The sequence below is a fragment of the Catharus ustulatus genome, chromosome 7 (assembly GCF_009819885.2).
Source record: "Catharus ustulatus isolate bCatUst1 chromosome 7, bCatUst1.pri.v2, whole genome shotgun sequence".
Taxonomy (NCBI): domain Eukaryota; kingdom Metazoa; phylum Chordata; class Aves; order Passeriformes; family Turdidae; genus Catharus; species Catharus ustulatus.
Window position 1 is genome coordinate 27,292,300 of NC_046227.1, and position 14,611 is coordinate 27,306,910.

At 40.9% G+C, this 14,611-nt stretch overlaps 1 protein-coding gene across 31 annotated transcripts in view; it reads right to left on the minus strand.

Moving 5' to 3' along the window:
• Positions 1-14,611, minus strand: part of CLASP1 (cytoplasmic linker associated protein 1) — a 170,290-nt gene that overhangs the window by 108,070 nt on the left and 47,609 nt on the right. For 30 of the 31 annotated variants that reach the window (XM_033065127.1, XM_033065098.1, XM_033065111.1 and 27 more), the window contains exons 7-8: positions 13,040-13,137; positions 11,848-11,915 (exon numbers count right to left, since the gene is read on the minus strand). In XM_033065127.1, the coding sequence (XP_032921018.1) occupies positions 11,848-11,915; positions 13,040-13,137 (166 nt within the window). Of the gene's footprint in view, positions 1-7,228; positions 7,377-11,847; positions 11,916-13,039; positions 13,138-14,611 lie in introns of those variants that run through there. The other variant, XM_033065123.2, reaches the window with a different exon arrangement.

The following is a 14,611-nucleotide window of genomic DNA, read 5'->3' on the forward strand; positions in this document are numbered from 1 at the left end:
CTTTACACTCCCTTCTCTTTACAACCTGGAGACTGAATTGATGAAGTATTCACTGAAAAGCAGAACTGAGAAGAGGGGCTGGGGAACTTCCAGTCCCCCTTTTTTATTGTAATTTTGTGTTCAGTTTCTAAATCTTTGAAACAGGGTCCTTCCAATTCATCTGGAAAGCCTCTCTTACTGACACAAAGAACCACTGATAACTCCTGCCTGGAATAGGAGTGGGTTTGTTGAGGTGATCTGGATTAGTCATCTAGATTACATTCAAACCAGGCTTACTTAGCTTCCTTTTCCAAATATTGCAAGGAAAGAAGGTAAAAAACCTTACTGAGATTAAGAAAATTAATTTAAACATCCTAAGTTACAAGAAATATTTAGGTTGTTTACATAGGGAAGAGGAACACAGAGTGATGTCTACAAAATAAAGTTCACCATTACAAGTAAAGTTTCAGAAGATTCCTTACAATAGTATTTTGAAGATTGGCATGAGGGTTAAATGGAACAAAATACAACTCACCTACTAATTTGTTGCAAACTGCTCTTACATAACATAATCAGAAAACAAACAATTAGAATATAATTTAAATATCAACCTTTAAATTCTTAATATTAAAATCAAAGAGCAATCTGCATCTTAATGCTTCACTGAAAATGCCCATGTACAATTTGACAGTCACACTGATGACAGACCAATAAAACTAAAGTGAAGTATTATCACCCATTCTAGCATAACACCAAATCAGCAGAGGATGTGCATTAAATGATACAGGCTGCCATTTATAGAAATGCCTCTGTTGTGGCTTACAGCCTTTTCATGCTGACATCAGGTTGTGTTGTCAGCTGAGGTCACATTCTCTTCTGCCTTTAGCCCTGTTACCACTCTTAAACTGAAGAGCTGAGTAACAAACAATCTCAAATGACACTGGCAAACCCTGCCTTCAGCTTACTGACACACACAGCTAGAAAGTACTGAGTAAAAAAGACACCAAATCAATTTGAAGATCTTCCATAACTACTGTGTCCTACAGGAGTAAAAATAAAATAATGGCATCATTTAGGTTAAAAAGGACCTTTGAAGGTCAAGTGACCCAATCTCCTCCTGAAAGCAGGGCTGACAAAGTTGTATTGCTCGAGGCCACATCCAGACAGATTTTAAAAAGCACCATGGATGAAGATCCTCTGGGCAACCTCTTCCAGTGTTTCACTCACTAGCTTCAAAGTGAAGAAAAATATCAGCTCATGGGAAAAGCCCCCAAGCATAGGCCTGTCCTCTCAGTACCTCAAGTAAAACCAACTAAAAACCACTTGATGAAAAAAAACTTGCTTCCAATTCATAAGTTTTCTGGAATTAGTGGTCTATGCATTATAGGTACAGGAAAGTGAAGATTCCAACCCAAAATTTATAAAATGAGCTGCTCATCACAGCTTTTTAATGGCATTTGTCCTGTGTGTAGTTTCACAGAAACCCCTTCCATGCCATGAGGGAGCAGAGATCACCTGCTTTCAAATACTGGTCAGAGCATCTCTGACCAAGAGTGCAGAGCACATCAAACACAGTGCAGGTACATTCTCACCCCTAACTGGAACTATTCACCATTTTTAGGGCGAGTAAAACATGGTGTTTCAGATGGCTCTGTGACCCAGCTTCCCTGGGAAGAAGCTGTGGAAAGGACCAAATGTAACATGGTCACACTGGAGGGCCTGAAGGGAACATTCTGCTGCAGCTCATGAACCAGTCTGGTTCATACAAAAGACACAGGACCTGGCACATGCCACCTCTGTCACAAAGCTCCCAGGGCCCCAGTATTCTGCCACATCTCCCACACTTTCAGGCAGCATGAACAGAGTTCCTTATAACATGCTGCTACAAACAAGATAAAAATAGGGACAAGACTGCTTTAGAGCCCATGATAATAAATAGGCTGCAATGAAGGGAAGCAGCAAGCACAGAGCACAACATGCATACAAAGACCCAATACAGAATCTTTGGAGAAATCCCACTGCAGTGAGACAAAACCCAGTGCACACATCAAAAAGAAAAGAAAGAAAGAAAAAAAAATACATCTAAGGAAAGCACTAAGGAAAGCACTAGAGACAAGTATGGAGTTTCTAGAGGGAGAGTGAGCAGAGAGTAAGTTTCAGTGTGCTGGTGCATAAATATTTTGCCTGTGGAAGCTTGGGATCAGATCTCATTTAAGTCTCCAGTGAAAAGGAACGTGATTGTCCCTCCACATCACAGAAGCTCCACGTGATTAGAGCCCTCTGCAGATTCAGCTCCTGCCCTGCACAGGGCTCAAACAGCAGGAGCATAAATCAGAGTGGAAGTGCACTGGCAGAGCTGCAGAAGGAAGAAGTGTGCCCAGCCCTGCCTCTCCAGGGCCGCCTCCAGGACTGCCCCTGATCCCAGCAGGAACTGGGGGGAGTACTGGGAAAGAAACATAATAATGGAGAACAGAGTTAGACCCATTCTTTATAAAGCAGCCCTAATTAGAAATGTCAGGTCTCATTATGAGCAGTGCTCCACTGGACAGGAGTCTCATTACTCAAGAGAGATGTATGTGGAAAACATGGATTTCTTAAAGATGTACACACCGTTCCTCTACCCCAGCACAGCCAAAGGGAACTGCCTCACTACATGGGGGTGAAGGCAGCACCAATGCTGCCAGCTGCATAAACACCAGCAGAAGCAGTGCCAACACTGTTTCATACCTAAAGCTTCTATCTCCCCCTTCTCTCTGGAAAGCTAGGAGCAGTCATGCCTAAAACACCCATGACAAGGCTTTTTACAACACAGTCTACCAACAATTTACAAAGGAGCCTGTTCATTTCCCATTAAAATCATTAGAAAGAGTCCATTAGTTTCAAAGAGAGCAAATCTGGAGTAAAAAAACAGTGTAAATTTCTCTCTTCTATGTCTGCATTCAAGCATTCATCTCCAATGAAGCCCAGACATATCTCATATTCCTTAGACATCAGCATCTGCATTTCATAGCAGAAACATCCATGTCAAGCATCTAAAGGATTTTGTGGTGTGTTGACAAGCTCTGAGAGAAGGCAGGTTAGGTGTGTCACAGGAAAGGGAACAGCTCTGGAAATGAGGTTGCTATAGGTTTTGCCATTCTTGAAAAAAAACAGTTCAGGTGACATTTAACAGTGAATGAAGGTATTTCACTCTTCCTCTGTAGTGCATTGTTTGTGATAAAATTCACTTGGTTTAACTCTGAAGGCCAACTGAAAAGCAGCAGCCATCAGCAGTTTTCCTCATGAAGATTTGTCTGCAGTGAGATCCCTGCAGGCTACACGTGGGGTGTAAACCTAGCCAGGATTATTCAGGGCTGTCTGCAGCTTTGGGGCTTCAGGGGAATAAACAAAAAAAGAGACTCAAACTGCTTTGCACAATGCAACAAAAGGATTCTTTTGACAGAGCAGCAGGGCAGAATTAATTCCTTCAGCAGGCAGAAGAAGCCCAGTCATTATGCAGTATTTGCTGTCTTAATACTACAAAAATAGGATGCATTTACTTATTATAGCTCAGTTTTGTTCTATTTTACATCACTATATCTGAGCTACAAACAAAATACTTCAGCCAAACATAACGGAGGAGGAAGACAGTGTAATGCCAGACCAGGGCCAAGAACAGACAATGCCTTCCCTGTACTTCCCTCTGGACTAACAAATCAGCATTTGTCCACTCCTGCATTTTGAAAAAGCTGCTCTTCACACCCCCCACTCACATGGCTGAAACGGCAGGTTTTGTTCTACCACTGCACGTTAAAACTGGATATACCATCTGTATTAGAGAGTCTTCCTCAGAAATGGACTCACCACTCCAATCTCATCCAGCCTAAGGTCAATGATCTGGAAATGAAAACTAACTAGGTACAAGACCACCTTCAAGCCTCCAAGCATTGGGTCTCGGGTTCTTTAAAAATCAACCAGGTGGTGGTGGTCAGTCTAGACACTTTAATAAAACCTCACAGTCATGGAAGCTGCAGCTACTGTGGTTAGTTACAATATACAAAGGATTGGGATGTAATTTGTTGCTGGTAGAAGAAACACCAGTTTCATGTACTTCTGTTGCCCATAAAAGCCTATCCTGTATTTTACCAATTACCACAAAATGACAGCTGCCCTCAGAGGCTGCTAATTACAGCAGCTAAACTCAGTCCACTTGTTACACGCTCAACCTGAAAATAAATCTCATCAAATAAATGAGAGCAGCAGCACAGAATTTATCAAAGTGCTCCACAAGAGGTGCAAGAAATTTCATCTTTCCCCAGGCAGCCTTTGGCCACCACTGAGGCAGCAGATAAAAGATAGCAACTGAATTATAACTGGGACAGTGATTCTATATAAAAACAACCCAGAGCATTAATTCAAAAGTAGTTATTAGGAGACTACTCTCAGCACCCAGCCAGCACACAGAAAGGGTAAAGAAAGACACCTACTCCTCCACCTCTTTCTTGGAAAAGGAACTATTTATGAGCCTCAGGCAAGGACTTCTAAGTCAAGAACAATTTTGTAATTATTGCCATAGGAGGAGAAAGTTTGTGATATCTTCACTTGTGCTAACTGAAGTACTCGACTCTGTACCCCCAACAAGCGTTGAAGTCAAAGTCTGGGAAACACTAACACAACCCAAATAAACTTCACAAATCTGCACAGTGTACAACTATGGGATACTACTTACTCCCACCAGACTGCCCTTTAGTATGCCAGTCTTCCTCTATAATAGCTGAATAGCTTGTACTCCCATCTCTCAGAGAATTGCTGACTTAAAATCACTGCTGTGTTCACAGTGATCAATATGTGTGTGTACAGCATATGTATGAACCATCCTACTGATAAACTTGCCCCTGGAAGATTCTGTGTACCATGAATGACAAAGCTAAGCAGTCAAAACCATAAGATTTAGTTAGTCCTTTCGTGCAAAAATGTCACTGGAGTTAATACTACTTGAACTTTGACCACAAGCTCTTTCTGACAGAACATCTACAAAGGAGAGTCAGCTGGAAAAAACAGCACAGAAGACATCATGAAACAGATGCAGAGATTTTAAAGACAATGACCACTGCAAATTTAAGGCTTTGTTTTAGAGGTGAAACCAACCAGACACCAAAACATGTGAAAGAATTTGAAAGGAAAGACCATAGCAAACAGCAAACTGCTAAGCATTCCTGAACTGTGATCACCTCCAAAGCTGCACCAGATGTTACCGCAGTTTCCATGGGAGGGAAGGCTGCAGGATTTTTTCATTCTAATTCTTTATGAACACTGAACTATAAATTCATCCTTGCCATGTGTTCTAAGATGCATGTGCTCTCTGAGGCAACCACTGAGGCTGCTCAGATGCACATGGTACTTTACCAGTGGGGAAGAAGAGAACAGGCCCTGCATGAAGAAATTAATGTCCAGATTTCCATCAGTAGTAACAGAATGGTGAACATTAATCTTCTACTCATGAAGCCCACACTAAACAGCAGCATCTCACCCTTTAACTGCCCACTCCTTCAGCCTGTATTTAGCTATGTTAGTAGTAAAGTGGTTCTGCTTAATTACACCAAAGCTTTGCCAAAAGAGCATTTGTGTGTTCATATAAAACCATTAGGCTTAGGGAAAGTGATGAAACGACCAGAGTAACTCAGGTCTTCTTTGCAAGGAAATCCTGGATCAAGGTACTTTGGATTCAATCCAGAACTCACAATACACTAACAACTTACACACTTACTTTTCTTCTGACATTTGCTACTACTACAGTTCAGACAACCAACATTGACCTGGAGGTCAGACATTTCCCAACTGATAAGATCAGCTGGACCACTGCCCCAGGCTCTTCATTCCACCAGCTGATCTTTTAAAGCTGAGAAGTTCCCAGCATGATGAAATGATCACGCTTCACTGACAACAAATACATGCTTGTTTTCTGTAATAAGCAATGAAGTATATTAATTATTCAACACAGTTCCAACTTCGGAAAAATCATGGATTATCCTCAGCTCCTCTTTTGACCTGGACAGGAGGAGACAGAGTGCAAACGCCTCTCAGCTGTAGATGGTGACACTACCTACTGAGAGGTGATGCAGTTCATCAGCCCAGACAGGTTTCTGTTTTAGTTTTTTGGCATTGGGAGGCATTTACTCATGGTGAACAAGGAACACCACACACATGCATCCACTGCTTCCTCTGAAAATCCATGCAGTAACTTGCCTTAGAAAACAAGGTCCCAAAAGAATAAAATAAAGATCTGTCCACAGAAATGGCACATACTGTAGCATGCAGTATTCATTCTACAGCATTCAAACTGCCCAGGAGATTTCCACATTCTTTTTTTCCACATTAAAAAAAAAAAAAAAAAAAAAAGCAGCCAATTAACTCACACCTTGAGACAGTAAATATCAATAAAAACCCAAGGTCTGTAAAATTCAGACCCTGAACAACTCAAGACTTCCTAAAATTAGTCTACTACATGCACAATACAGTAAGGATTTCAAAAAGACAACAGGTACACTGAATCAAGAGAAAAGGGGGAAGAAAGAAAATGCAGCTTTTGCAAAGATGGCTAACAGAAACCTTCTCCTCTGAAAGCTCAAATAGCACAGGCTTCTTACGTACCAAAAATAAATACAATATATGCTTCCCTCTTGTAAATTAATTCTTCACAGGTAAATAGACACAGAGCTCCTCTACCTTTCCATTTTACCTAGTCCCAATCCAGCATCACTGACTATGACAGATACCCTGTTACAGAAAAGCACTTAAAATACAAAAATACAGGTTAAAAAAAGAGTGATGTCTCTATCTGGCACATTCTTGGAACTGTGATTCAGGGCTAATTCAAAAGTACTCACAACCAATTTAAACAATCTTCCCAACTGATGCTGCAAAAGGAAACAGTTAGGAAATGGAAGTCTCAATGATCAAAAAACAACACAGACCAGGAGGGTTTCTGAAAATTCCTGACCTTCACCTCTCTCAACCTGTTCTGGTCCCTTATATATGCACACATTCTCTTTCTTCACCTCATCAAACAGACCATTTATCATATTTTATAGAATCTTAAACAGAGCTTGATGACACCAGGCTACAGATGCTTGCAGACTATTTTTTTAAGTTCCACTTTTACTGCACGATTGCTTCAGTCTCTTCACACGTGAAAAAGAAACAGCAGTCAAATACTCAGACACTAACAAATAAACACATCCATCCGTGTGGCACACTGATTAGCACCTACCTTTCCCTGTAGTCATGATTCTCTGCAGTGCTGGGTTGCTGTGCTGGGGAGCAGCCCCACGTCTCTCAGTACATGTTTCTCAGCAACTTAATCACCAGCAAACTCGCCACCCTCCTACACCACTTTGCTGTGTGACCTAGCAGGCGATTGCCACCTCTCCTCCAAAATAAAAGCCTGTTCAGCCTGCAGCTGAGCTCCATGTGCCCCCCTGTGCCTGCCTGCTCACACCCCTCCCCTTCTACATTTCAGAATTTCAGCAATGTGCTTATTTACAAAAGGAATAGAAGAGGAGTAGAGCACCTCTTGTCCATTTATACCTTCCACAAGGATGTACTACCAGTTAATGGTGCTCGTTCAAATATTATTCAGGCATTACTGCTCTTTCAGCTCCCACTCAGGTGAAGAGGTATTTATTTGCTTTTTTCGTACCCTAAAAATGCTGAGTCAACGAAACCAATCTTCTATTTCACTTCATATTTAAACTTGAGAACTGTATTAATAGAGGGCAAGCCACACAAGGAGGTACAAAGGCAAAAATGCACAGAGCAGCATTTACTGGTTCAAAACATCTGTTATCCTGAACAGTTGTCCCTCCTTCCCATCTGCAATTCTGCTGCTCGGATGTGTGTTGACAAACAAACAATATCCCACCCTCAGATGCATGGCATCACTTGGCAAACGTGGGTGATTTTCCTTCTTATAATAAATACCAAAACAGCATCCAGTGACTCAGCTTTATTACCAGCAAAACACAGGAATCTAAAATAGCTCTAGTTTTCATCTATTTAACTCCAAGTTCTCCACTTCACAAACAGAATTCATTTAGTAAATATTTGCCTTATACATCCTCCCAAATACAGAATTAGTTCTACTGAAAAGTAGCATTGCTACCTCTTCATAGGTTTTCAGTACTTGAAATAATCGCATCTTTTATTTTAGCACTGTTTTAATTAACTTGCTTACTCTTAGAACACTCACTCATGAAATTAGCTACCAAAATTGCATCCTCCCCTCCTCTTACTCCACACAAGTATCCATGGGGGAGAGATCTCAGCTCCAGAATTCTGGCTTTAAGAGCTCCTGCTTTGATTTTCTTTTAGCCCAAGAGCACTACCACCTCCACTGTCCCTAAATCTCACCCTCCTGAGTCAAAACTGAACATCAACAAGAAAGTTTAATGCCCTCCTTGTCCACAGGAACACCACCACAATATCCCTTCAGGCAAAAATATAAATGCATCTCCCAAAAACGATGTGACTTACATAAAAAAATAAAGGTTTACATCAAAAGATACAATATTAGGATATCACAATGATCAAAAGCATAAAAAAACGCCAAAACATTTTGGTTGCAAATAGCTTTGGTTTGGGTCATTGATTCCTATCAGTCTGTATTTTTCAGTAGATAATTTATTTCATTCTTAACCTGCACTGAAATTTGATTACAAATTCCGCTGGAGTCCGAGTGTGATTCAAAGCCAACTCAAATCCATGGAAAATATGTACAGTTTATGTTAAAGTCTTCCAGATAATACCAAGGAAATCCATACAGCATGAATTTCTTGGAGTCTCTGTCCAATAGCCTCCCTCTGTATCACATCCAACTAAAGATCATCACACAATGCCACTCAAAGACAGCAGCTGACTAGCTGGCAATTACTGGCTTTTTCATGCTGAAAATGTATTTGTCCCAGGGGAATAAGGCTTCTGCATAATTAGCAAAAGCAGTTACACAGAAAATAATTAGCTTGCTGAAAGCCCAAAGGGAGAAAAACTATAATTTTTGCTTCAAGAGGCTGACTAATTATATGCCAAATAACAAAACAGAGATGCACTGAGAATCATCGAGAAATCCAGCATGGATTTTAACTTCATATTCTAGCTGTGAGGGCTGCTGGTAGCCTAGCAACAAGCAGCATACTTGGGCATGCCAAAACCTCCCCCGACTTAATGAAACACCTCAGATTACTATGCAAATTCCCCCACCCCACCATGCATTTGATTCTTGTGTTACTAAATGATAAAAACAAAGCCTAGCCAAAAAAAAAAAAAAACAAAAAAAACAATCAAACAATTCAAGATAAACTCAAACAAGCACTAATGGACTACAGCATAGAAAGACAAGCAAAAACAAAACATTAATTATCTTCAGACTTGAAATTCACAGTCTGACTAGAGTTGATTCATTAGATTTCCTCTTCAGGTTAAGAAAATGTCCTATTATTTTAAGCAGCTTTTCTAGTAGTCTGTAAGATTTCTGTTCATTTTCTGTTCATTTCACTAGATGTGAAAACCTTTAACAAGTTGGAGGAACTCCCTAATCTCCAAAGTACTCCTGATATACAAATAGTGCTGTTGAAATTCCTTCCTTTACTTGCATCCTCAGCAAGCTGGTAAAGGAAACTGCTATCCCAGTCAGTCTCAGAGCCAAGAGAGCAGTTTTTACTGTGTTCCACCGTTCTAGAAGCCACAGCTGCTGGCCCAGTACCACTGTGTTCTGCAATAAGAGGTTTGACAACCTCTTTGAAGTCTTGCTGTGATTAGTACAACTCTGGTTCTCAGTTATGTGTGATCTTTCAGCCAAAAGCCTGCTCTTGGCTACCCACAAGAGAAGCACATTCACACAGTCATCCATCCAACCACTCTGCCAGACTCAAAGGGTTAACAAGACTGAGCTATTCCCATTATTTCCTGAGAAAGGCAAATCTTTTGCATGTGCAATATCTATCACCATCCTCCCTGGTAATTCTGACAACTGCTGAAAGTGTCACCTTTGTTCAGAAAGTGTCAGGGACACGAGAAACCTGACAAACTTGGCTTGTCTTTCACAGGCCACAATAAACTTGTGACTGTGGGTGAAGATAAGCCTCCTTTTGCTGGCTTACACAAGCTCAAAAAGATAAACTGAAAGTTGCACAGAGCTGTTGACACACGAGATAGGACGAGCATGTACCGCTATTTGTGTGCGCTTGGAGGGCAAGGAAGAGGCGACAAACGAGCCTATGGCAGTAAGGGAAACTGAACCCTCCCCTCAAACACACCCAAGAGATGTTAATAAGTAATGGTATCACCACTAACTTCACAAATGAGAACTACTTTAATTCTGCAACTATAGATGTTTTCATTTCTAAGGAAGATTGACAAGGTTCTTGCAGCATAGGAGATTCAAGACTTTGCTCTCTTTGACCCTTTACACTCTTCCACCCCCTTTACCCCAGGCTACCATTTTGTCTCAATGTTCATACACGAGATTCTACAGAAGAGAAATCCTACCACACACGGACTCCAGGGACTGTATCCTGCCACAGCACAAGCAAGAATAGTGAGACATCAGGAGTACTTGTGCTGGGAAGTACTGAAAGCCAGTCCATGGAGTCAAGGACAGAACAGGGGGATCATAAGGTCTCGGGACCTCAATGCACAAAAAGGGTAAATCTTTCACTGAAACAGTGACAAAGGGGTGTGAAAGAAAAAATAATTTTCAATGAAGCCTAAAAGTAGAAGATCTGATACACACCAATGCTTTAGATGTAGCAATACATCACAGATCACAAAGTCTGCCTCCTAGAAACACCAAAGAACAGCAATCTACATAGTACAATGATGCATCAAATTGCTTTTGCTTTTTTTGAAAGCCATTCCATTCCACTGCTAGCAAGACAAAAATTCCACCTTAGCCTAGCCAAATGGAAAGCAAGAAAGTTGAATCAGCAGTAGATCTGTTTCAGTTTGAGTAAGGGTTTCAGAGAAATCACCTGGAGGTTGGGAACCTAAACAAGTTTGCTAAGGGATTAAATATTTACTTCCCCTCCCACCTGTTAAAAAAGAACAAGGACATTTGTGAGCTTGATAGGAACTCACAGTGCTGAACTCAGGTTCTTCATCTGCTCTACTCAACTATCATCAGAAAGATGCATTTCCTCACCAAGAATTCTCACCAAAATCTATTGTTAAAAAAGGTGTATTACCTATTAAAATTACTTCCTAGCTCATAAGCTTATCTATAAACACAGTAATAAATACTTCTTATTAAGTAAGCAAAACACTAGCCTCAGACAAGGCAGACAGAATTAAGGCTCTGATAAGGGTCTTTGGTTATTTGTATGCTAAACATACAAAATATGCAAACTTAGTGTTCTGGTTTGGCACAAATTTGGGAGGAACCCCAGGACACTGGGGAACTGCAAAATACAAACATGAGCTTTAAACAGATCACTGCTGAATTATTGTGTACACACTATGTGCCTCTTAGGGAATTAAACTGATAAGGCAATTATTCTCTGAAATTACTATTTAATTTACTTTATGAACAATTTACATGCACATGGACTTGAGAACAGGAGATGTATTTCCATAATGTAACTCTAGAGGAAAAAGAAGACAGCTATAGCACCACCTTCTCTTCTAAAAACTTAGGCTTCCTTCTCCTTCTGATACTACAAAAAGACAGCAGACAAACTAAACATCCATTTTATTTGTTACAAAAGCACTGTGTGTATTTCTCAACAATCACCATACTTGCTTCTCCTAACAGAATGCTTGCTGTATATCCATTTGAATGCCTCACCAATTGAAAACTGCTAAAAGCACCAAAAAGAGAATACAAGTACTGCTACTCACCAACTGAAGTCTGGACCATGTTTCCAGATTTTTGGACCTCATCAAATTTTGTAAAAATTACATTCAACCTGTTTGAAAGTTAAAGAAATACACAATTAATTACTTTATTTATATTTTAGGAATATTAGAATCATTAAAATAACTAAGGTTGGGAAAGACCTCTAAGACATTGAGTTCAATCTTTAAGCCCAACATCACCATGTTTACCACTAAACCAGATCCTCAAATGCCACATCCACATGACTTTTGAACACATCCAGGGATGGTGATTCCACCTCTTCCCTGGGTAGCCAAATTCTAACATCTTATGATGTAATAGATTTGGTTTCACTCCGGTTATTTGGAGCACTGTCAAAAATGTCAGCACAAAATGTCAATGCAAGGAAGTTATTTTAAAGTTTAAAAAACCAACATCAACACACAACAGTTGAAAAGAAAACCTGAGATATAACTGAAAATACTACATTACCAAAGATGTGATATGGCTAATTGTAGATGCACTTCCAGTTCATCACCACTTTATCTTAAATATTCGCAGAAATTTGTGGGAGCAGATGTTTCCACTGGAGAACAAGAGGCAACAGTGCTGCCTCCACCTGCATGTGCCCCAACCCTAAAACCACCTCCTCCCTCTGAGCACTGACAAGCTGCCATCTACTCCATCCTCAGGTCTAACTCAGATCCAGTGCTCTGAGCACTGGAGGCAAGATGCAGAGCAGCTTTCTAACACACCTGAAATGGCAGAAGCAGAGGGGCATGGCTTTGGTTTTGACACAGGTTTGGTTGCTTTTTATTATTTAAAACTATTATTACTTTATTGTATAAAACTGATTATTTTGTTTGTGGGATTTTATTGTTTATGACAGCCTAAGTTGCATAAACACAAGCTACTCTGAAGTGTCTCCTCTCTACATATGCAGAACATACAGGAAAAATATTAATTATCTTAATCTTAAAACAGTTAACTAAACATTTATAATAATTTTTGTGGTTTTCCAAAGATGCTGTGGGATACTTGGGCAAAGGTGCAGGATTGCATTAAGTAAATCTGAGTGTTTATAAGATTAAAAAATAAAAAATGAAACAATGATCCTGGGAAAAGGTTCGGTCATGAGGTTCCTGAAGTGTTCTGAAGGAAGGGAATAAAAAGCAGCCCAAAAATAGTGAAGACCTAAGGACATTCTCAACTTACCGAGACTGGGGTAATCCTTTTTTACTGAGGTCAGCCCTTACACGTTCACCAACATGTCTGTAAATTTCCACAAGGCTGTTTATTGCTGCATCTCGAACCTGAACACGAGGGATGAGAGCAATCAATCATACTTCCAATTTAAATTAAGAAATCCCTAGTAAGTCCTACCTCAGAAAACTAAATTTATTTCACAGCAACAACAGTTGCCACTATACACATCACCAAACAGTTCATGAAAGAGCTTCCACCCCTGCCTTTCACATGTTAACAGTATCAGTGGGTAATTAAATTGAAAAGCCAGTGAAGGTGTAAGATGAAAGGTTTAATGCAGAAGGAGTTTGGCTGCCTTTGCCAAACTCCTCCCATTGTGTACAATGGGTATTTACTGGATGAAAAAAGGATAAGAGACACAAACAGTCCTTATATTACTGGCATATTATAAAATAAACTGATTTTTAATGCTGTTTTAAAAACTTACATTTCTATGTTGATAGCAAAACAGGGAGGAGTAATCAATCACCTGAGCCACCATGAATTTTGCATATTTTCCAAACTGATTTGCAAGAAATTGCTGAGCACATCCTTCCCTCCAGCCAACAGAAGAGACATAAATCTGATTAAAGTGTCACCTTGCTGTACTTAAGCCCTCCCTCCACAAGGCACAGCAGGAGAGAAGGTAAACAAACCAATTGCTCTGCCTACAGAAACACCCAGAGCTGTGCACTTCTGTTTCTCAGATGGCCCAGCAGCCACCCCACACACCCCCTGGACTGGACATGGAATATCCTGAGGACACAAGCTAGAATTGCCTATAGGTGGGAGTCAAAGGGCAGGCACACATACCCTGCCTCCTAGTCAAAGAACCCTAACAACACTTGCCTCACTCCATCCTCCTGAACAGCCTCAGCTGTCCCTGCCAGCCTCCAAACCCCTCCTCCACTCACACCAGTCCTTACTCAGTGCTCTTGCCTCTCCTGCCCATCAGCCATGTGCTACAACACTGCTGGGCACAGCAGGCTGTGGGGACTCCTTGGTGCCCCCAGTTTCTGGGGACACAGACCCAACTCAGCCTGTGCAGAGCAAGGATTGCCTCTGTGAGTACAGCTAAGCAGAGGCACAGCTGCAGGATTGTAAATCCCAAGGAGCAAGGCAAGGAGGTCCCACCATCATACTTGGTTTAGTCTACCACAGCAATAACAAAGCTTTAGTAATTTTATTTTTGAGAAAATGATCAGAGTTTAAGTACTGTTGTCCCACCAGATGCACACTGGGTTACTCAACCACATCAGCTGAAAACCACGAAAGCACTGTTTCTGAAAAGAGCTCTCTAACGGACCAGCTTCCACATCCACAACAAAAGAAAAAAAAATCTGGACTTGGCCTGGAACTGTCTCTCGATCCTCTCTCCAAGAGAGGGCAGCAGTGACCAAGTCCAGCAAGTCTCCCAGCGCTCAGGAGGCTCCAGCAGCACAGCAGCAGCTCCAGGGGACCTCAGCACCGGCCCCAGGGCAGGCACTGTTTCACCCAGAGACACTGGCACAGCGATTTTTGTCAAGTCAGGCACAGGCTTTC